General features: G+C 46.8%; 1 protein-coding gene across 2 annotated transcripts in view; it reads right to left on the bottom strand.

The window, feature by feature from the left end:
• Positions 1-3,233: 3,233 nt before the first annotated feature.
• Aldh1a2 (aldehyde dehydrogenase 1 family member A2) overlaps positions 3,234-22,096 on the bottom strand; it is a 113,051-nt gene continuing 94,188 nt past the window's right edge. For both annotated transcript variants that reach the window (XM_052713746.1, XM_052713737.1), the window contains exons 8-14: positions 16,050-16,152; positions 14,151-14,335; positions 12,714-12,878; positions 12,437-12,594; positions 11,575-11,649; positions 5,414-5,502; positions 3,234-3,881 (exon numbers count right to left, since the gene is read on the bottom strand). In XM_052713746.1, the coding sequence (XP_052569706.1) occupies positions 5,430-5,502; positions 11,575-11,649; positions 12,437-12,594; positions 12,714-12,878; positions 14,151-14,335; positions 16,050-16,152 (759 nt within the window). In that variant the 3' untranslated portion in view covers positions 3,234-3,881; positions 5,414-5,429. The remainder of the gene's footprint in view (positions 3,882-5,413; positions 5,503-11,574; positions 11,650-12,436; positions 12,595-12,713; positions 12,879-14,150; positions 14,336-16,049; positions 16,153-22,096) is intronic.

The following is a 22,096-nucleotide window of genomic DNA, read 5'->3' as shown; positions in this document are numbered from 1 at the left end:
TAGCACCAGTGTCTTGAGGAAAAGAAGGTCAGGACTGAGTTTGAGACACAAGGGGCCCAAAGGCCTGAGGCTGTACAGTGCTCCCGCCCTGCAGCTGTGGCTCAGCCAGACCTTGCCACATAGAGAAATGGCAAAGGAAACCTTATCCAAGCAGTTTCACATCAAAGGCTGCCAGGCAGGCTGACCTCCCTCTCCATCTAGCCAAGAAGCAGGTGAGCATCTGAGAGGTGGTCAGGAGGAAAGGAGGAAAGGGACCTTGTGCCATCCAGGGTGTTCCCCGTGTCCCCCTCCAGCCTGTCCAGTGGTGAGCAGTGGATCCAGGACACTCAGAGGGGCGCAGACAGCTCTTTCAGGGCCTCCGGGTCTTGCAATGACCCCCCAGCATGCCTGTGCCATGTTTGGAGCACACAGAGTCCAACCTGTGTGACAATCAAAGCAGCATCCGCCCCTTTTCCTCTTCCTGGGTGAAGTACTCAGAAGAGGACTGGCCTCCCGACATAAGCTTCTCTCCTCCAAGGTTTCCCTGAGGAAAGTATCTTGGAGAGCCAGGGCATTGGTAGTGTCCTCACAGCTGGCTGAGGCACCGTGGAGTCTGCTGTCCTATGGACTGGCAGATTTGACTTTCTGTAGCTGTTTAGAGTGGCATGTGCTGCATGTCTTGGGCCAACTGAGGTTGTTTCTTCCTCCTGTTCCTCTGTGGAGCAGGCAGGGTGGGCATGATCATGAAACTGGTGGGTATAGGTTCTCTAAGATCCATGACTTCACTGGGGTAGTTGGTTATTTTCTAGTGCCAGGCATGATTTCCCTTTTATTAAGAAGATCTTGAGTCAAATTAGAGATCTGTTTGTTATCACCACATGGCTTGATTTCTTTTCATCTTGGTCTGCTTAGTCTGTGTCTAGAGATGCACTTGTCATCTTAGAGTCAGTGTTTGGCACAGTGGAGAGGGCAGACCAAGCCCAGAGCTCCTGGGTGGACAGTTCTCCAGACCCTGCCCCACCTGCAGCCAAAGGCGAGATTTCCGGGGCCCTGGGAAAGCACCTCCTGTGATTCTAGGGAGATGTGTCCAACTTGTGGACTGATGATGAATTTATCCCCGTTCCTTCTGTTGGCCACTTAGCATGGGCTACCTCTTCTGGGACTACCTCTCTCCACACATGGCACATGCCACTGAAGAACTTGGAGCCTCGTGCTTGTGAGGCAAGCATTTCACTGAGCCATCTCTCTAGGTCCTTCTGACCCCTCTGACACAGTGCTGTCTCTACCACACTGTCACTCAGCTATTGCCATGGGCAAAGCTGCGAAACTGGGATGGAGCGAAGTAAGAAGAGCTGCACCACCTTGGGAAGGGACTCCTGAGATGGTAAAGAAAGTCACTGTTGCCTGAGTTACTTTATGCCATGGGATTTGCAAGGCAACAGTACAACTGGCTTCCCTGTATGCCCATGACCTTTGCCAGTGTCTAGGGAGCATTTGTGGAGAGAATCACAAAGTGGGGTGGGGATGCTTCCCTCACAGGGTACTTCTCTAACTACAGCCTCAGCTATTGCACTGGGTGCTTCCTCCCTGGTCCTTGTCTCCTTCTGTGTATACCTGGGGTCAGTCCTTCCATGTTGAGGCTATAGAAAGTCCGCTAAGCAAAGTTCCAATCCCTTCTCTCCCATACCTGCTTGAAAGTTCTGTCTGGATATCTCTGGATGAACCACGATATCCATGTCCAAAGCCCCAAGTCAAGATCTCACTCCACAACTATGATCCATGCTTCAGTTTCTGGGGCAGTGGCCATCTGTCTCCCTTCTGACTTGACTTTAAACAAGTATTATTTTCTTCTTTCAGATTCATTCAAGTGCTGGAAGCTTCTTTTCTTTCCTTCCTCTCCATCCTTACGACCCATCCTAGTATTGTGTCAGATCTTTGCGACTGTCACTCTCCAGCAAACCACTTCCAGGGCCTCTGCCTAGACCTGCCTGGCCAACCCATCTGTTAGTCTTTCCAGGCTTGCCTCACCTCTGTCTCACCAAGTCTGCTTTCTTATACTAACCTCATTCATAATATGCACGCGCGCGCGCGCACACACACACACACACACACACACACACACACACACACACACACACGGAGTAATGATGCTCCAAAGGATTCACCACCCTAGGTCTTTCTCTTGCTTCATCTACTGGATGTGAGGCTGTGAGGTGGATTCACAGGAGCATTGCCTTACATCTGATTCCGGCCCAAGGGGCTCCATTTTCCATATCCCATTTGTTCCTGTGAAGGACCACAACAAGGAATCCTACCCAGTCCAGAGCAGAGCACCTCTGCCCACTCGGGTTTGCTTCGGGCAAAGTCATCGTTTCACACTTGGTCTCCTTTGACCAGAACCTCAACAGAGATTCCAAGGGTGAGAAGTGGGGGGTGTGTAGATCCTGAGGGTGGGACCCGCTCCCTGAGAACTCCACTCTGAGGCTGAGGAAATGGTTCAGCAGGTAAAAGTGCCTGCCACATAAGCCTGACCCCGAGTTTGATCCCAGAAACTCATGGTGGAAGGGAAAACCCAATTCCAACAAGACCTCCACATGTACCCTGGCATGTGCATTCCTGCCCCCACACCCCACATCTCTCTCTCTCTCTCTCTCTCTCTCTCTCTCTCTCTCTCTCTCTCCTCTCTCTCACACACACACACACACACACACACATACACACACACACACACACACACACACACACACACACACACACACGACGAATGAAATAAAAATTTGTGCCTATTATAAGCAACAAAGTGGACTCTGGAGCACAGAGAATGTCAGTAAGCTCCAGCCAGCAGAGCAGTCCCGCTTACAGCCGCAGAAGTATCCCATCAGCTGGCCGGCCTTTGATGATTTTATTTCCCTCTGCTAAGAGTGTAGCTACCGGGAAATGCCCCCGCAGCAGGAGCCCCGATGGTGAGCTCAGGGCTCGTGAGTTCCACGTCACAGATTCCTTTGAGCTCTGTTCCTGAAGCCTGAAGTTTACATATGCCTATATTTATATGCCACAGAAAACTGTAAACACACACGTTTTAAATAGTGTCAGAGCACAAGTTTGTTTGTTTAACCTTAATGTATTCTATAAAATACCCTCCCAGACTTCTGCTCAGTCACGTAAGAGCACGCCCCAGCCAAAAATCCCAGCTAAGAAGTAAAGACAAAAATGAGCTCAGTGGGACAGACTCACAAACACAAACAGTCCCGAGGTGTACACAATATAAATGCTTTATTGCTAGCACAGAGGTTTCTTTTGAAGTAAATTAAAAGTCATAAATCTTCATTTTCACATTCTATACTGTGGTTTGAAGGGAACTAGCTGATTAATGCTGTGTTCACGTGGGTGTGCTGTGGGAGGAGCAGGGCGCCCACGGACGGACTCAAAGCGCATGTCAGGGCTCTGTCTGCTGAGCACATTGTCGTTTGCCAGTAACAGCAAGGAGAGCTCGCTTGAAAATACCGTGGACAGGCAAGTTATAAATAGAAAACTGAAAACTGGTTTGGTTAGGAAGTGGAAAACCGTTAAATAGAGAAGACGATAGATAGATGTCCATATTCTACACCTAGGTTATATTTGGCATTTTTAAATAAATGTTGTTCACCCAGGTCGGAGACTGGCTTCGATTTGGCAGCTGGGGAGAAGGGAAGGAGGGCGGAGCGGCCCACACCAGATGAGGCTCACTGGAGGCAGAGGGAACGGTGGGGTTGGGGAGGAAGGGGAGTCGGGCTTGCTTCACACCTCCCCCCTGCAGGCTGAAGCTCATTTGTTGGGAGGCAAGAGTAGTGTGTGGACGAGCGGGCCACAGGGCATGACGGATGAGGCCTGGCGGGACGTGGCAGTCTTGGCACACTGGTGCTCTGCAAAGAGAGAAGGGAATCATCAAGCTGGACCCCATTTTTCAAATGCACTGATAGCAGATTCCAGGCAGGTGACACAGGCACAGTGGGCCAGAGTAGCCATAGCATTAGAGGAGCCGGTGCTGGTACAGTGGGCATGAGGATGCAGAAAAGGCCGTGGTCCTGACTCCAGCAGGAACTCACTCCTCAAGACTTCAGCCAGCCTTGGAAACTCTGGCAGCTTCCTGAGTTTACCTGGACTGTCTCAGTTAGTCTTAAGATCAGCTTTGGAAAATATCTCATTCATCAGTGAAAACAATGGCTGTGGTCTGTGCTTTATTCTAGAATAACCAAGAATTTAACATATAGACACACACCCAGACACAGACACACAGACAGACACACAGACAGACAGACGGACAGACACACACAGACACACACACAAACACACACACACACACACACACACACACACACACACACACACACACACACACACACACACACACAATTTCCAAACCATGTAGTAAGCTCAGGAACCATGAACTACATGTGATGACCTGTGACCTCCATCACCATCTACACCAGTGCTTCTCAACCTTCCTAATGCTTCAAGCCTTTAATACGGTTCCTCGTGCTGTGGTGACCCCCAACCATAGTTATTTTTATTGCTACATCATATCTGTAATTTTGCTACTGTAAAGAATCATAATGTAAATATCTGTACTTTCCCATGGTCTTGGGCAATCCGTGAAAGGGTCGTTTGACTCCCCCCCGAAGGAGTCATGACCCACAGGTTGAGAAAACTGCTGCTCTACACACACACACACACACACACACACACACACACACACACACACACACACACACACCACAGCATTAAGTTCAGAAGCTGTGAACCATACATGATGACTTCTGACCTCATCTGCATCTTCTTTCCGCTGTGTTAATTATGGAAGTAAGAAAAGGACACACTAGATCCCTACCACCTAGAACATCTGCAGTGTACCAGCTCCTGGCATTTTCAGTCTGCCCTGGCTCTAACTAAAACCATTTCATGTTTTGCTTTGAAGAAATGGATAACATGAAATGGTAATTTGGCTGCAAAACCTTGGAAAATTGTTCCAGGCCCAAACATCTGCCCTAAATGAGCTCAGCCGAGGTCTCCTTGGAAGAGGGAGTAGTGAGGAGTGGGGAGGAGCTGGAAGGAGAAAATGAAGACCCTGCTGCCAAGCAACCTTTCCTCTAGGAAAGCTCTCTGTGAGGACACACCAAATACTGCAGCTCCCTTATTCCATCCACGGTCCGGTCCACACAACAACACTGGCTGTGCCGAGCACCCCGCCCCCACACACCTCTGTAATCCTCCAAGTACTCGGTATGATTAAGGTGGCTCCTTCCCGAGTGTCTATAAACCCTGCCTTGCTGGCCTGGGTCAAAGGTGCAGTGACCTGGCTGCCATGTCAATTCAGTATTTAAAGAAGGGCTAGGCTCAACTCTGTACTCCTCAGAGCTGGGCTCCACAGAGAAGAGGGGGGTCAGCGGAGCTTCACCTTCCAGCTGGGCCTCTTAGGAGTTCTTCTGGGGGATCTTCACCGTCACTGTCTTCACCTCTGAGTATTCACGTAAGCCAAACTCTCCCCTGAAACACACAAATGGCAGATTCAGACTCCAACGGCCCAGGGGATCGTGCCTGAGCTCTGGTGGCATCCTCAACAAGGTGAAGCTGTCATCTCTGAGCAGCAGGTCACTGGGCTCTACACACAAACTCCTAGTGGACAAACAGCAAAGCCCTCCCTGGTAGAAAGCTGCCCTCTCATGGGCAAACGCCCTTTCTTAAAGGATCACTGGTTTTCAGAGCACAGTATAGAAAGGAAGTGATTCCTTGGTACCCTGAGAGCCAGGCCTGGGCTTAGCCAAGGCAGGATGGCTCACAGCTGAGCACCATGACCGCAGAAAGCCAGGCCCAAGGTCTGCCAATGCCTGGGCCGTGTTTCCACCTTCTGGGAGTACTGGTCCTTCAGGAATAAGTATGCCACTCCACAGAACTCTCAGCACACACAGTTATCATCCAAGGAGCATGACTACACTGTGGATTGTTTACCCTTCCCACACCGAAGTTTCTGCTTCTGTAGGTGTGGGGAGGGATAAGGGAGGATATAGTGGTCATTCTGCCCACTCCTTGAGGAGACTGTCAAAGGGACTCTAAAATCTTTGAAGTTTAGATTCTTCAATCTGTTGACTATAGTTAAAGTCTGTGGCACACCTAGACCCACAATTAGCAAGGAAGAACCTCAGGGCTGCGCAAGAGTCAGGCCCCTTCTTACTGAAGTACCTCCATCTCTGAGTGGATCACCGCACACTGCCTCTCAGGGACACAGAGACCCTGAGAAGCCCCCATGTCTGCTTCTCAGCAGATTGGGTTAAACTCTGAGAAGAAGCAAGGGGCACCCCCAGAGGTAAGGAAAACATGGTAGATTTTGGTGGAGCCCAGCAAAGCATCTTAGGAACCCTTGGATTTCTGTTTAGACTGTGTATTTCCCCTAGTTTCTATTTGGCTTGCTGCAGCAGTTTTCTGAATGAGGTCCCCACACCACCTGCACCAGCACCATTCCAGAAGCTTATTACACCAGGAAGATCTTGAGCTGTAGCCCAGATCTACTCAACCAGAGTCTCTGAGGGTGGGTCCCCAGACAAGCATATTTAACAATCCCAACCCCAAGACCATGGATGACTTCTGTGCACATGCCTGCAATGCATTTCTGCATGCATGTATGTGTGCATGATTTGAGAAGCTGCACAGCATCCCACCACACTTCTCATTCTTGCAGTCCTGATGCTCATCGTCTGAGATGCCCACCGCTCTTTCCACCCCTTTGGTTGGGGTGATATTTAGCCTGTGTTTTCCCACCTTTTATCTCCGGGGACTGTGATAAGGCAGGGGCAAAAGGACAGAAAACGGATAGGACTTTGGGGCCAGGCAGCACCTGACGAAGCCTCTGATGGGGGTGGGGCGCCCATCAGATAACTGGTAGAAAGCAGACCTTACAGCTTGGAGAAACTGAGGCTAGGTAGCCAGCCTTCCTTGCAGCTTGTTTATAAAAAGGGTCACTTCCCTTCTCTGCTCCATCTGGGGGTGGGCACAGAGACTGGGACGTGAGGCAAACAATTCTTCCCAGAGGGAAGGTTAAGTGGATTTTCTGGAGACTATCAGACTAGCTAGAAGGAAGAACAGGTTCTTTTATTTAAAGCATTTCCTATTACTCTAGGTCATTCAGAGAGAGAAAAGATTTTGGGAGTAAGTGGAGACCAAGGACCAGGTCATTTACATCACAGCTTCTTAACTGTGGCCTGTAAGGGCTTGTGTCGTGAATAGGGTCATGAAAAGGTGGCCAGTAGTAAGGGGTTTCTGAATACTCAATGGCCAAAACTTTAATTCAAAATCAAGTATAGCATCTGAGGTTTTCCAGGCTGTGCTTGCCCCTTGCATTTTGTGGCTTCATGTGTTCCTGCTTGGTTCTGAACACAGCACACACTTAGCATTGTGCATGCCACCACGCTGTCTACCAACCTCAACACCGCACGCAGCTCAGACTCCAGACGGCTGTTTGCTATGAGGCAGGGAATTCTGTTACAAATCACATGTTTATTGGGCATACAAAGTTTCTTCTAGGAACACAATTTTTTATTATGGAAAATAAAGAAAAATGAATAAATTTAGTATTTTCCGGGGCTGGAGAGATGGCTCGGAGGTTAAGAGCACTGACTGCTCTTCCAGAGGTCCTGAGTTCAATTCCCAGCAACCACATGGTGGCTCACAACCATCTGTGATGAGATCTGGTGCCCCCTTCTGGCCTGCAGACACACATGCAGGCAGAACACTGTATACATAATAAATAAATAAATCTTTAAAAAAAAAAAAATTAGTATTTTCCTATCACCCTCCCTCAGCCTATAAATAGCAAATGAGTACATCTTTGGATTGTACTGTTAGAATGTTTGATTTTAAAAATTGCTATCTGAGTTTGATAAAACTTGTTAAGTGAATTTTGGCTTTGGATTGGGATAGAATTTCCAACAAGTTCTGAAATGTCCCTAACATGCTTTTGCTACTCGGCAGTCCATGCTTATGTGAAGCAGTGTTCTCAGCTTTGGAAAGCATGGAAGATGCTTTGTCCTACCGCATCAAGTATCCAGCAAATTCAGTTCTTTGTGAAAAGTTAAACAAGCACATCCATCTCATAAATAGGGAAAGTTTCATTAATCCTTAACAAATAGTAAAGTGATATATATTCCAAATAATTGTTTTATAAGAAATTTCTTTATGATTATCAGGATATGTTTGGGTTGTATACCTATTTTGCATACCTACATACCCCGGGTTTCATAAAAATTTCTCAGACAATAAGGAGTCACAGATGGAAAAGGTTGAGAAACCCTGACTTAGGTAAGATGTAACTGGACTCATCAAAGAGCTCCATCCCCTGGCTATTCCTTAACTGCGGCAGGAAGGCCACATGGCCAACATGTCTGTAAGTAGACAGAGGCTGCTCTTCGGTTTTCTTGGCCATTATTTTATATGGTTTGACAAAGCCAAACTGTCCCCTGACCAGCTTTCTTGCAAAGGGACATTTCTTCTGGAAAGAGACCAGACCTACATAACATCAAAAGTCTGAATCCCCGCAGGGCCTGTTCCTGATGAGGGACGGGGGTAGCCTGGGACTGGGCTCCATTACCCAGAGGCCATTTATTACAAGTTTGTTTTATACTGGTGATTCACTACGTTAATGATCTGTAGCAAAACACTGAATGAGAAGAGTGTTCCCAGGACCAGTGACTGTCCCAACACTTTAGAGAGATTAGTGAGGACAGTCGCAGAGGCAAGAAATGACCGAGCAAGTGGAATGCAGTCTCAAGAGAGGGGGTAGAGAGTTAAGGCCATATGCGAGCTAAGAAGAGGTCCTGTGTGCAGGAAGGTTTTGGACAGCTGACGAAGTACAAGTCCCCGTGAGAACAGGATTCCAGGTGGGTTATAGTTCTGTGGGGAGACAAGTGTGGCCAGGAGAGGAGAAGAGCCGGTGTCACTGGCTGGAATGTAGGAAAACGGCTACACTTGAGAAGGAACACGTTCCCTAAGGGAAAGAAGGGCCACCGTCCTAGCAGCCCATCCTTGATCTCCACTGGCAGCTTCACTTTCTGAAGGCTTTGCAGGCACCACCTCACGTTTATCTACATAATCCTAACATAGCCACACAGCAGCACTCCCCGGCAGCTAGCATAATTATGTCCATCTTATAGAGGACATCAAGGCTTAGGGAGATTGGAATTTTTGCCTACAGTTACAGAGGTAGGAAGCGCAAGTGCCAAGCTTTTCATCTAAGCAACACGACTTTCCAAACGGCTCTTAGCCTCAAAGCTGCTCCACCTGAACAGCCCAATGCCGAGAGGCTAGAGACTGCCAGCTCCAGTATAGGAAGCTCGTAGATCCCTCCTCATGTTTAATGGGGTCCCCGAACATCCCACAGACAGCACCCCTACCTTTCCCATAGTACTTCTGCCCACACTCCTCTCTACTACCCTGCTTTGCCCTCCAAGCTCAAAAGAATATTCTCCATCTGCTCAACTACTCCCCTCCTTAAAAGGCCAACTCAAACCCAAGTACAAGACCGTGCTAAAACAATGTCCAGACTTTCTCCCTCATTTCTGAGCTTCTCTTTCACTCCAGGGTTTCTGCCCTGGGGCCTGTCTGATCCCTGCAATGTACATTTCGTTTGTCCAACAACATTCTAAGTGCCTTAACTGCTGTAGTCCCTGCGCAGACCAAGTCCAGTGCTTTGCTGTCTCCGTTCACTACTAGTTAGTAGATTGTGATCTAACCATTCGCTTTTAAAAGTCATTCAGTAATGACTTCTTGTGAGCCACAGGGTTCAGAAAACAGATCAACTCCTTTCAAACTGAGAGCCAGGAGATTTCTAACTGGGGGTGTCACACCAGGAAGTCTCTGGCCACCACTCACTCCATGAGAGCCACTAATAGAAAAATCAATTATATTGTAGTCTGCACTGAGGATCAGTCTCCTGTCTACTTTACTTCTGCTATAGCCCCGTTTCTAAAGGTCATCAGCATCTCAGGACAACTGTGTTGGTTTTGAAGCCTGTTCCAGAAGAGTCCTCGCGCTTGGCCCCCAGGCTTCCGTGTCTGAATGTCATCAGACTATCTGAAGCCACCGAGACTCAGGTTAGAACGTCAGACCTGACACTGACTAGTTGTGAGACTGGGACACGCTGGTTGACCACTCTACCCCTTAGCTAGGTCTCCTGTGTGTAAAGAGAAGTATATGTACACAACTGCAAAATCCAAATGGGATACTGTGAGGGAAGGAGTTAGCCCAAAGCCAGACACACAACAGATACTTAGCTAAGGGCAGCTGCTGAGGTCCGGATGTTTGTGTCACCCCAAAATGTGTATGTTGGAACCTACTGCACAATGTGATAGTGTTAACAAGTGGGGCCATTGGGAACTGATTAAGTCATGAGGGCTCCACCCTAGCAAATGGGACCAGAGCCCTTCTAGAAGAGGCTCCAGCCCACTTCCTTTCCTCGGAACTTCATGAGGACACGGTAAGTGCCAACTGTGAGAAATGAACCCCTCCCAGACACCATATCTACCAGCACCTTGACCTTGGACATAGTTCCCAGAACCATGAGCAGTAAGCTCCTAATGTTTACACTGCCAGAAGAAGGTTGTGTTGTAGCGGCCCCCGGTAACTAAAATAACACCTGCTACTGTTAATGCTACATTCTTCTACTCATATTCTCTACCAGGCTCTACCAAGACATTCCTTAAAAAACTGATATCTCCCCAGTCCCCAAGCAATTTCCCAGAAAGGCACTGGGATGTGTTCAATTTATATCTTCAGCAGGTCCCCTCCCTGACCCCATGTCTTAACCCCACATTCCCAGCTTTAAAGGACTTCTAGGGGCTGAGCAGGTGGCACAGGCAAATGACCTGGACGGGCACAAAAGGAGTGGAAACCAGCAGTTAGCCTCTTGAAGCTACAGGTGTCACGGGAATGCAGAAGCTGCGGAGCTCAGAGCTCTGGCGATTTTGTTGTGGAGAGTGAAAGTGAACGAGCCATCCAGGCTTCCCATAAAGCCTCATGTTTCAGAGCAGCAGCTCAAGGTTTCTGCAGCTGAGAAGGCAGACTGCAATGTTCCTGTGGCAGGATGTGATGCTGGGCTTGGCAGCTGGTGAATGCCAGGCCTGAAAACTGCAGTGGTGTGTTCTCTGTGGGGTCTTCTCTGCCTTCAGCAGACATTATGGAGCTTTTCCTCTACTGACAAGATGAAGCTGAAGAATGGATCCACGTTTTCTGTCAACTCTGAGTGTGAGGGAGCTGCATCTTGTTCACTTTAGCACCAAACTCAGCTTATATGAGTCTGTACTCAGTAAAATGTTAGATTAAGCTGGGTATGGTGGGTCACTCCCGTAATCTAACACCCAGGAGGCAGAGGCAGGAGGATTACTGTAAGCTTGAGGTCAGCAGACACTACAAAGATCCAGGTAACTCAAGGCTGCAGAGTGAGACCCTATCTCAGAAAACAGCACAACAAAGCTTGTGAATGGAGGTGTGCAAGTGAAGTGAGCTGTTTTGTGAGCACCCTCTGTGCCGACACATTCCATCTACGTGGACACCGAAATCTTTGACACTTACATTTCTCTCCCATTTCCAGACATCTTGAACCCCCCAAATGGGCTCTGAGCATTTAAGGCATTGTAACAATTGATCCTGAAAGAAGAAAACAGCATTGTTAATACGAATCCCACTTCACAGAAATAATCCAATTGGTGTACTTCTTTGGTACATTTTTTTTTTCAAAGTCAAAAATTAAAAAATGACTTTGATTTTCTGGTCTAGTTTATAAGAGTATTTTCTTGGGGCTGGAGAGATGGCTCAGCAGTTAAGAGCACTGGATGTACTTTCAGAGGACCTGGGTTCAATTCCTAACGCCCACATGGTAGTTCACATGAGGTCTGGCTGCTTTTGTCTCTCCCATCCTTTCAGAGGACCCTTTTTTGTTACCCTGGCCCCTGAGAGCTATAATGCCCTGTCACAGTTTGGATGTTGTTTGTCCCTCAAGGGTTCACACGTCAACAGCTTGGTCCCTGGGGTGTGATTTTGGAGGATGAGGAGGAACTGTTAAAGGTGGAGCCTGGTGGGGGCTCCTTAGTCACTGGGGGAGCTAGCCCAGAAGCAAGACATTAGAGGTAGTTCCTGCAAGAGCTAGTCACTCTAAGAGCAAGTCCCACCCCTGAATCATGGAATGTCTGTCCATGTGACCTCTTCATCCACCACCATCTGCCATGAGGTAACAGGCTAAAGGCCTGCAAGAATCTGACCATGCTCCCTGGACTTACAGCTAAAGGCCTGCAAGAATCTGACCATGCTTACTGGACTTACAGCTTCCCCTGTGAGCTAAATAAAACTCTCTTTGAAATAAAGTTAGGATTTCACGATATCAATGAATGTGAACGGACACGGGCCTCCTTATATTACTAGTGGATATAAGCCTTACCAAACAGTTCCAGCTTGCATTGCAGAAGACACCATGAGGGCCTTGTTGATGTCATTAGTGAAGACAGCTGCTACAAGTCCAAAGTCTGAGTTATTGGCTCTTTCGATAACTTCATCCATAGTCTTAAACCTCAGAATTTCCTGAACAGGACCAAAGATCTGCAACAAAATGATGTATGTAAAGATGAAAAGTGTTAAAAGTTGATTATTGTCCAAAGGCTCTGGAAATCCCAGGAAAGGTGTAGAAGGTGTGGCAATTGTGAGAATGCCCGTGATACCTCCTCCTTGGCGATCCGCATGTCATCAGTGACATTGGAGAACACAGTGGGCTCAATGAAGAAGCCCTTCCTTCCCAGTCCTTTGCCTCCACACTCCAGCTTGGCGCCCTCAGCCACACCACTCTGGATGAGCTCCAGGATCTTGTTGTATTGTTTCTTATCAATCTGCAGGAGAAATCACTTGAGGACTCTCAGAGAGCCTTCCATGGAAATAGAAACATGCACATTCTCATGAACCTCCCTCTGTATGATTTTCTTCCCCAAATGTCACTGCACTGGGTCAAATCATATGAAATTGATATTACCTACTAAATTTTGAATGATGAAAAAATGGAAATTTTTTTATGGTTGCATCTAACAGATGGAGGAATCCAAAGAACTCTAAGGACTGCCGAACCAGGTCAGGATTTTTTTTTTTTTTTTTTTTTAGAACTTATCAAAATGCTAGAGGCCTGTCTCAGTGATTCTTCAGAGTTTCTATAAAGAATAGATACTTCTGCCCAGATGAATAATTAAGCAAGTCATAGACTGACATTAAAAAGACAAAAACAATGGATTACACAGAGCCTTTTTCAATAGTGCCACCTTAAGATACTATTACTATCCTAGAGGAGTTATGCCTTCAGAGAAGGGAATTAAACTTCCCAAGAGAAAGATTCAGATTGAACACAGAAGCCAACATCTAAGCTGTCATTCAGTCATTATGGTGAATGACATGAGAAGCTGTATTCACCCAGGTTTTCTTAGCTAGAACATCAACCTTCTCACCAGAGGTCCCCAAACTGAGAGATGGTTTCCTTTACTAGAAAACCCACGCTTAGTGATACAGATGAGAACCAGTTCAGACAAACCCTTGCAAAATTCTGACCCTGACTAGATTAAAACCACAGGGCTGGGAACCTATCGTGGTTACAGCCAGGCCAAAGTGCTCGAAGTGCCGCGTGGCTGCTCAGGAGGTACATCTGTGATGTCTCCACTGCACTGTGGGTGCAGCACAGTCAGAGTGAGAGGTAATGCCACAGCCCAAGAGAAACTCGGCTAACCTCTCATTCCTACACGTTACAGACCATTGCAGCGAACAGAGGGCGGCTGGCAGTTGGGCAAGGGAAACTGAGTCTGAGAAGGAGATCTCCACCTTTCCCGACCTGAGCACCTGAGAAGTGGCCAGAGGCCCGGGGTGGGGCTACATTACCAAGATCCACCCTGCCATGCCCCGAAACCTCCTCACAGCTAATCACCCCAAAGTTCTTCAGTGATTCTATTTAGTAATGTAAAGAGAGGCAATACCTCAGCGCCTACATTTTCGGCTCTGAAGATAAGGTACAGGAATAAGGAGACGGCTCCACGTGGAAGAGGTTGTTTTGTTAGGGCCCTTAGCACCAGTGTCTGGGCCAGTCCAGATTGATTTACACAAGGGTAATGCTTATGGTTTCTTACCTGAGGACCCTGTTCAGTGGTGGGGTCAAAGGGGCTCCCCACAATGCGCCTCTTGGCCCTTTCCACACTTCTTTTCACGAACTCCTCATAGATGGACTCTTCCACAAAGATTCGAGACCCTGCGGTGCAGCACTGGCCTTGGTTGAAGAACACCCCCTGGTGAGCCTGCTCCACGGCATAGTCCACTACAAGAGGAGGGAAGCATACGTATTCTCAACACAGCCTTGCCTGTGACCTGTCTGGGGAGACACCTTCCTTTCCACTTTCCAAAGGCCGGGGTATAATGCCCTGCTCTAATGCCCTGCTCATCACAGCCTATGCCAGTGAGTAGCTCTGGACTGAGAACACAGACAATACTTGCTATGTGAAGTTGGACAAACTTACCTCATTGAGCCTCTTTCTTTTTTCTGCAAACAGAAGGGCCAGCCTTCATCACTCATAACAGGAGATTTAAATTTCACTATACAAAAGACTCAGGATAACTGTGATTCTTCCAGTTCAAGAAATGCAGTGGAGACTAACAGAAGCCATCACAATTGACTGCTAGCATACATGAATGTAAGCCCAGAGCTTACCAAACCTTTCCAGTTTTAAGGAAAATCAGAAGTCAGAGTTTTAATGTGTCTTTTTAAGATTAGTGTAATGGTTGAAAAAGTAAACATATATTCCATGCGTTTGGCCTAAGTCCTGCCCACTTAGGACTCCCGACCAACTAGATCTTGTATGTTTAATGACCATTTTGGTGATTAAACTGTAACAGGAGTGATCCTTTGCAGATACTCCATCTTCTCTCTATGTGGAATTGTTCAACATCAGTGTGATAATTATTTCCCCCTCCTTTCTGATGGCTTACACTTCAAAGTACTATTGATAAATCTGTATGCTGGTTGCTAGATGACTGAGTCAGTGTGACAGTTGACTGCCCGGTCCTCAAGAGGAAGAGGAACAAGAGCTGACTTTTTTGAGATTGATTTTTATTATTTTTAATTCTGTGTAGGTATTGCTGTCTACATGTAGGTGTGTGCACACGAGTGCACGTGCTCTGAAGCTTGGGTTACAGACAGCTGTAAACCACCTGTCTGTAAACCACATGGATGCTAGGAATGGAACTCAGGTCCACTGAACAGCAGCAAGTTCTATCTCTCCAGCCCCACGGTCTCTAATCTTGACAAGGAAGCTAAAGGCGCACTCTGCAAAGCCCAAGTGGTGTGTGGTTTCAGTCACTGTCTTCTCTCTCCTGACTTCTCCAACGCAGAACTGAGAAAGAGTGCTGCCTGGAGGGCGTGAAGAAGAAAAGGAATGACTGAAGGGGGTTCTGGAATTTCATTCTGGAGAGTCTTTCAGGACAAGAGCACACAGACTAGGTGGTCTCTTCCTGGAAGGGTTGCCTAGGTTACCATCTATGCGTCTGGTAAGGTTTGTCCCACCCAAAGTCCTGGGAGCAAGGGGAAGGGGTCAGCATGAGTTAAGTAGAGAAGCTGGTATGGGTTTGGAAAATGTAGCCAGTGCTCTGGAAGCAGCATTTCCTTTTTGATGATTGGCCAGCCAGCTGAAAAGATGACAGACCCAGATGAAAAGTTTCAGATTTCTTAACTCTAAGCAGAAACTCTATTTGAGGTATCAGAATCTTAGAATGTTGCTCTTTCTATTACATATTAATGACCAAACCTTCACCTTTTCTACCCTATCCTACAACACCAGAAAGTCAAAATGTCCCTAGACTGGTCAATGGTTGGCTAGGTGTTCTTTCTCCTATATGAAATAATCATCTCCTCAGAGAATTGTGATGACCTTTACTTCAGAGACCTAACCCTTGCTATTCCATCAAGAGTAGACATACAGAAGAAGAACGTGAAGAGTAGCATTCTGACACACGCAAGAGATCTGTGGGCCACTTACAGTCAGCATCGGCAAAAATAATATTAGGGCTTTTCCCCCCGAGCTCCAGAGTCACTCTCTTTAAGTTACTTCTTCCGGCTGCTTCTTGAATCAGCTTGCCAACCTGAAAGGAAGGGAATGCAGAGGGTTGATGCACCTTGCACCGCCGCAGTCAGAGGTCAAGCCAGCTCCAGGCAACAACAGGCCATGGTAGTTAATTGATCCTAAAGGCAAAATGATCCCTCCCAAGGGACAACTTTTGTGGTCAACTTGGGAGGATGAAACAGGCAGCTGGGATGCAGTTGAACACGTATGTTGAAGAGGATGGAAATAACGATTTCCTTTCATCATGGGAGACACAGGCCAGAAGGTTTTGTTGGAGATAAATAGCAAGTAATATGTGATTAAAAGTTTCACCACCACATTATGGTCTTTCCTTGGGACTATAGCCTCTGGGGGGAGGGGAGGCCAATTGACCCCCCTTGAAAGTTACCATATCAAGACAAAAAAAAAAAACCCTGTTCATTTACCTCCAAAACTACCAAGTCTTATGCCTTTGCCTCTGCTTTGGGCTAAAGTGTTCTAGATAGTTGAGAGTCTGTTTCTAACTAGTGTGTTAGTGTAAATGCCTATTCATCTAGAATTCAAGTGAACAAGAGGCTGTTTAAAGAGAAACCATTTGACACTAAGTGGATATCAGTTATGAAACTGAACCTGTCCAGTGGAAACAGGGATGTGTCATAGAGAGGCTCTGCTCAAGAAAGAACATGGTACCTCAGGGGCTGAGGATGCTTTCAGAGGAAAGACTGAGGCAGCCAGACCCCTCAGGGTCTGCCTAGGCAGAGATGGACACTTTGGGGATGACCTGCATCCACTCATCGATGGCAGCAGGCTATAAAGGCCCTGTCCAGCACAGGACCTCACTGCAGTGCCATATATGCTCCGCCATGCCCAATGTGGGTGGCTAATGTTGTCAGGCCTGCCTGTGGTTGTCTTCCCTTTGGCAGAGGTTACTGATGGATGTCCTGTGCAAAAACTACACCTCAATGATGGCCTCAGAGGATCCACTTGCAACACGAGGCTGAATCATACTGATTAACACAGGTCACTTCATGCAAATGCTGAGCTGTCATGTAGCCTATACAGGAAGTTGGGTCCTGTGCCGAGGAAACGTTACTTGTATGGAATTCTACCGAGAAATAAAACATTTAAAAGTCTTGAGAAGAGAAAAGCTACCTTTATGCTTACGCCTGGTGTTTCAGTGGCTTTACTGAGACTCCACAGCAGGATAATGAGTTCTCAGACACTGGAGAGGTGTAGGTAAGAGAAAAGACCCCCCACCTAGACTGCCTGGAGTTTTCACTGCCTTGTACTCAACTGTGGGGTCTTGAGAAACTGGGTCAGCTTTCTGAACTTTGGTCCCCTGCTCTGCAAATGGGGATAAAAAGAGTACGTGCATTAGAGTTTAGAAGTGCCGTGATACAGTGATTTAACACAGACAGCTCTCAGAACCCAGTCTAGCACACTGTAAGTGTCCATACATCCTAAACACATACAAGGGTGAGGAGCAAGGAGGGCCTGTTCTTCATGCAGAGACATCCAGGCGGCTGTAAGAGGAGGTGCTACCAGGCTCACCAATGTGTGTCTCCCCCAGATCTCCCCAACTATCTACATGTATGGTAATTGCTTCAGGAAAAGCCCCAGTTGCCAATATTGTGCACTAATTGGGATGAATGCCTTCGTGTTGCACTGTGATTCTGCCCCATGATCATGTTTTTTTCTTTTAAGAAAAAATGTGCTCATTCCGAGGAAATAATCTTTTTTTTTTTTTTTTTTTTTTTTGGTCACAAGGTATTTTTGTCCAATGACAGTTTTCATGTCTGCAGTAACTATACAGTCCATGATCACCAGAGAACAATAATTTGTTGTTTCAGAGAAGTCATATCTCTGAAAGACACAGAATTAGTTTCTTGTTTTGCACAAAAATGTTACTCATCAAGGTGTAGTAAATGCTAAAATCTGATCACGAATATTAATAGACTCATTGTGGTTCACCAGCCAAAGTTCTCCTTTGCTATCCTGCCAGCTTAGGCCTCTTGTATCCCTAGGCGAAGTACCTAGGAATACCTGGGCTCAGTAAAGGCTGTTTCCAGAAAAGCAAATATGCTTTCTCTCTCTTCTGAGAAGAAAACACGCAGACACAAAGGCAGTCTCTGGCCCTTTGGTCTGACAGACAACAGTGTAAAGTAGAAATTATGTCTAGAGTCTGAGACTCTAGGAGAAGGGGGAACCTGTCGATGGGCAGTTCAAGAACCAGCTGCTCTTTAACTCCATGCCATCACCTATGAGGAGTCCCTGAAGACTTGGCCATCGGTGACTGCTTGCTCTTGTGAGGAATTTCCATGTGCTTGGCTCTCTCTGCTCTTTGTAATTGATGTGGGTACATTCTAAAGTCTTGGGAGATAAATAAGTGATTTGTCAAAGATGACAGTTAGTGAAATTCATGAACATGTCATTCATGATGTGAGTCTAGGGCAGACCTTTACATGTCCTGATTCATTTATGCTGCCCACAAACCCCTGGGGGACATATTATCTCACTCTAGAGAACAGCAGATTTAAGAGTCAGAAACTAATAAACATTAATTAGCAGGTTACCTAGCTGCTCAGCAGCAGGCTGACTATAAGGCCCAAGATTAGGGGCCTGCCCATCCCTCCCTATTCTGTCCTCTGTTCTCCTCCTTTTCTATGTCACTAAGGATGCAGTGTGTGTCACAAACCACCAGATCTTATCACCACACTCCAAACTGATGGGAAAGGAGAACAACAGCTCCTGTATTTAAGAAAGAAGCTGCATCAAAGGGAAGCCATGGATTTTACACTGAGCCAGATGTTGACTAAATGCTTAGGGCCTGTAAAGAAAGTGCCAGCCTAGCTGGCCTGCTTTTCTCTGAGCCTCACTCCCTGACACTCATCAGAGATGAACAGTCCACCAGACTGTTCTGTGAGGGGTCAGGTTTTGCCACTAGGTATGTTGGCCAATGATTATTTTCATGGCTCCAGTAACTTTACAGTCCGTGATCACCAGAGAATAATTTTTCCTATGCCAGCCTTTCCTTAGAAACCAAGATTATTTATGATAAATATTGCAGGACAAATATAGGCTGAATAGTGCCTTTCTTCTTTGTTTCTGGACAAAGGTCAAGTTGTAGTTCAGCCTCCAGGAGAGATGGATTTGGTAGCAATGAGAGAGGCGCTTCCATCTGGGGTGGTCTGAGAACAGAACAATTCTAAAAATGCACCTGCTACAGAATGCCTTCGTTCAGCGCATTCTCACAGTTCTACTCTTTGGCAGGTGCAAGGCTGACTTAGTCTCTCACCAACAGGGAATGGGCAACCAGAGAGACTCTCATGGAAACCTAGAAGGTATCCAACAAGTGTGGCTGGCTCTGAAGTACACTTTGAAAAACCTGGCTCTAATTTAATACTAGGACCAAACAGATTAAGCCATAAAAGTACTTTTATATTAATGTAATTCTTCACTACAACCCACTCAGTTAGGCCACTCTGATCCTTCCCTATGGAACAGGGCAAGGATGCAACAATCTTTATCAATTGCAGGGTCGGGCATCATAGGCCTACCCAAGGTGTTCTTAGTTTACAGATCAAACTCTCTGACAAAGATACCACCAACACGTGACTCTTCCATGGATTGGAGAGTGGAGAGAGGTTAGGTGACTCCAAAGTATTCCTTACTACCATTATTACAAAGGGAAAACAGAACCAATGCAACCCCAAAGCAGGGGAAAATGGTGTGCTTAAAATCAGAGTCCAGGGCGAACCTGTGCTAACATGTCTGCAAGCCATGAAAATCACGCTAAGGTATTACATACACAATTCCTTGGAAAGGTGTCAGTCTAAACCTATGGGATTTGAAAGTCTAAGAAGCAGTGATTGTAAACAAGACAAATCCCTGGAGTTCACTTCCCTTCTTATGCGGGAGGGTTGGAGTGTAGTTCCACAGGAGCATGTTCCACACCCCTTCCTACATGTCCAGAAGGTAGGAAGTGCCTCGTGAATAAAGGAGACTTAAAGGTCAAGATAATGGGCAAACTGTATGAAAGCTATGCCAATTTGAATGAAATAGGCAATATACATATAGATGAAAAGAGAAAAATCATACAGTTTGGGAAACAATCTTGTAAATGGCATAAATAGAGCATAAGGACCTGGTTTTCAGGCCATTGTCTGAAAAGGTTTCACAGTACACTCCTATCATCCCGTCCCATCTCTGGGATGATGTGCCTGGTAAGCATAACCATATGGAGGTTTATGGAGTAGTTCGGTTCTTAAGGATTCGAAGTCCTAGGCTTGCCAGGCATGGTGGCCCATGCCTTTACGGCTAGCACTCAGGAAGCAGAGTCAGACAGATCTCCAGTCTAGTCTACACAGCTAGTTCCAGGCCAGCCAGAGTTACGTGACGAGATTGCCTTAAAAAAGAAAAGGAAAGGAAGGAATGGGAAGAGGAGGGGAGGAGAGGGGAGGGGAGGGAAGTCCTGGGTACTATAAGGTGGGTTTGCTCCTAACAAACTTCAGTTTGGAACTGCCCCTTCACGTTCCCTGGCTTCAGTTTCTTCACCTGCAGAATGAAAGCTCAACCCAGCAGCAAATGCGTCCCTTAGCACTCTGGTTAACTGGAGTTTAAAAGGACAGATGGGACTCCTGGGGCCTGTACTCACTCAGAAACTGTGTTTTTCTTGCCATAAGGAACAGAAGTAGCTTTTCCCAAGAGCACCACAGCTGTTGAGGCCAGTAGAAAAGCTGGTCTGTTTTGAGTTTCCCCACACAATCCTCCTTATGAAAGAGTAAGCGATAGCGTGGCTATCATTGTTTCCTAAGGCCGCACTCCCTGCAGAGAATCCAGCTCTATCTGTGTTCCCCAAGCAGGCACGGTGGTGAGTGGGGGTTCCCACACACATGTGAAACTGGGCTAATTCTCAGCAGGAATGTTGGCACAGACCAACTCTGCCTCCCATACTTGTTTGAATAGACTTCAAGATTGATATTAGGAGTATCCCTACAAGAGCCGCAGTACTCCAGAATCCTGTTCACGGCAATGCGACAGTGAGGTGAAGGTAATTTGGTTCTTCACAAAGAAAATAATTTGTTATCCAGGACCAAAGGGAAAAAAAAGAACACAAAAGGCTTTCCAAGGCCATGTTCATACAAGGTGTTTGCTCTCTACAGTTTCTGAAGTTGGTTACAAATTTTCATGAATTAATTACCTTAATTAAGGTGGGTCCCTTCTCAGAGCTAAGATGCCTTTTCAGAAACAGAAAACAGACCTGGACAAAAGATCTCAGTCCACTTTCTGAAGGTGCCAGCTTTCTCTAGTATATGTTCATTTCTTACTACACCCCAAATACACTGACTGATTCTTTCCTCTTCCTTCTGGACTTCCAGGGCTGTACTTCCTGGTTCTAGCTTAGATGGAAATGGCAAAAAAGTACATGTAGTGTGCACTTCTCGTCCTTCTGAAATACCAAGAAACAAACCAAATTAATCTGTTCGATTTTCACCAGAAAGAATCAGAACCCAAGGCAACTTTTCTGTGGTAAAAACAATTTGAAAACACTGTCTGTGAAATGCAGATTATGCAGATTATAGAAATCAATACAACCATGAATATGCATCTGGCCTTTGTTCCCACGATCCTCTCCACCACCCATCTACCACTAGAAGCCCACGAAAACCACACGCGCTTCCTGGAACAGGCTCTGGGTCTTTGAACGAGAACCCCTTCATCTGCAGGCAAGGCTTTCGTCCCTTGGCTTACTGGATCAAGTCCTCACAGACCTCCCTCGGGGCACCTCCTCTGAGCTGCTAGTTCCTTCTCCCACCTTTCCTTGGTGCCATCTCCTCCCATCCCACCGTGCTTTGCCCATAACTCTCACCCTGTACTAGCTTACCAGCTGTCTGTCTTCCTCACAAGACTGAACTTGTCAGTGCAGGGGCTCTACCTGATGTGTGTGTGTGTGTGTGTGTGTGTGTGTGTGTGTGTGTGTGTGT

Source organism: Peromyscus californicus, unplaced genomic scaffold (assembly GCF_007827085.1).
Source record: "Peromyscus californicus insignis strain IS unplaced genomic scaffold, ASM782708v3 Scaffold_11__1_contigs__length_118956290, whole genome shotgun sequence".
NCBI classification, from domain to species: Eukaryota; Metazoa; Chordata; class Mammalia; order Rodentia; family Cricetidae; genus Peromyscus; species Peromyscus californicus.
Note: the sequence above shows the minus strand (reverse complement) of the source record. Positions and strands in the feature narration are given on the sequence as shown.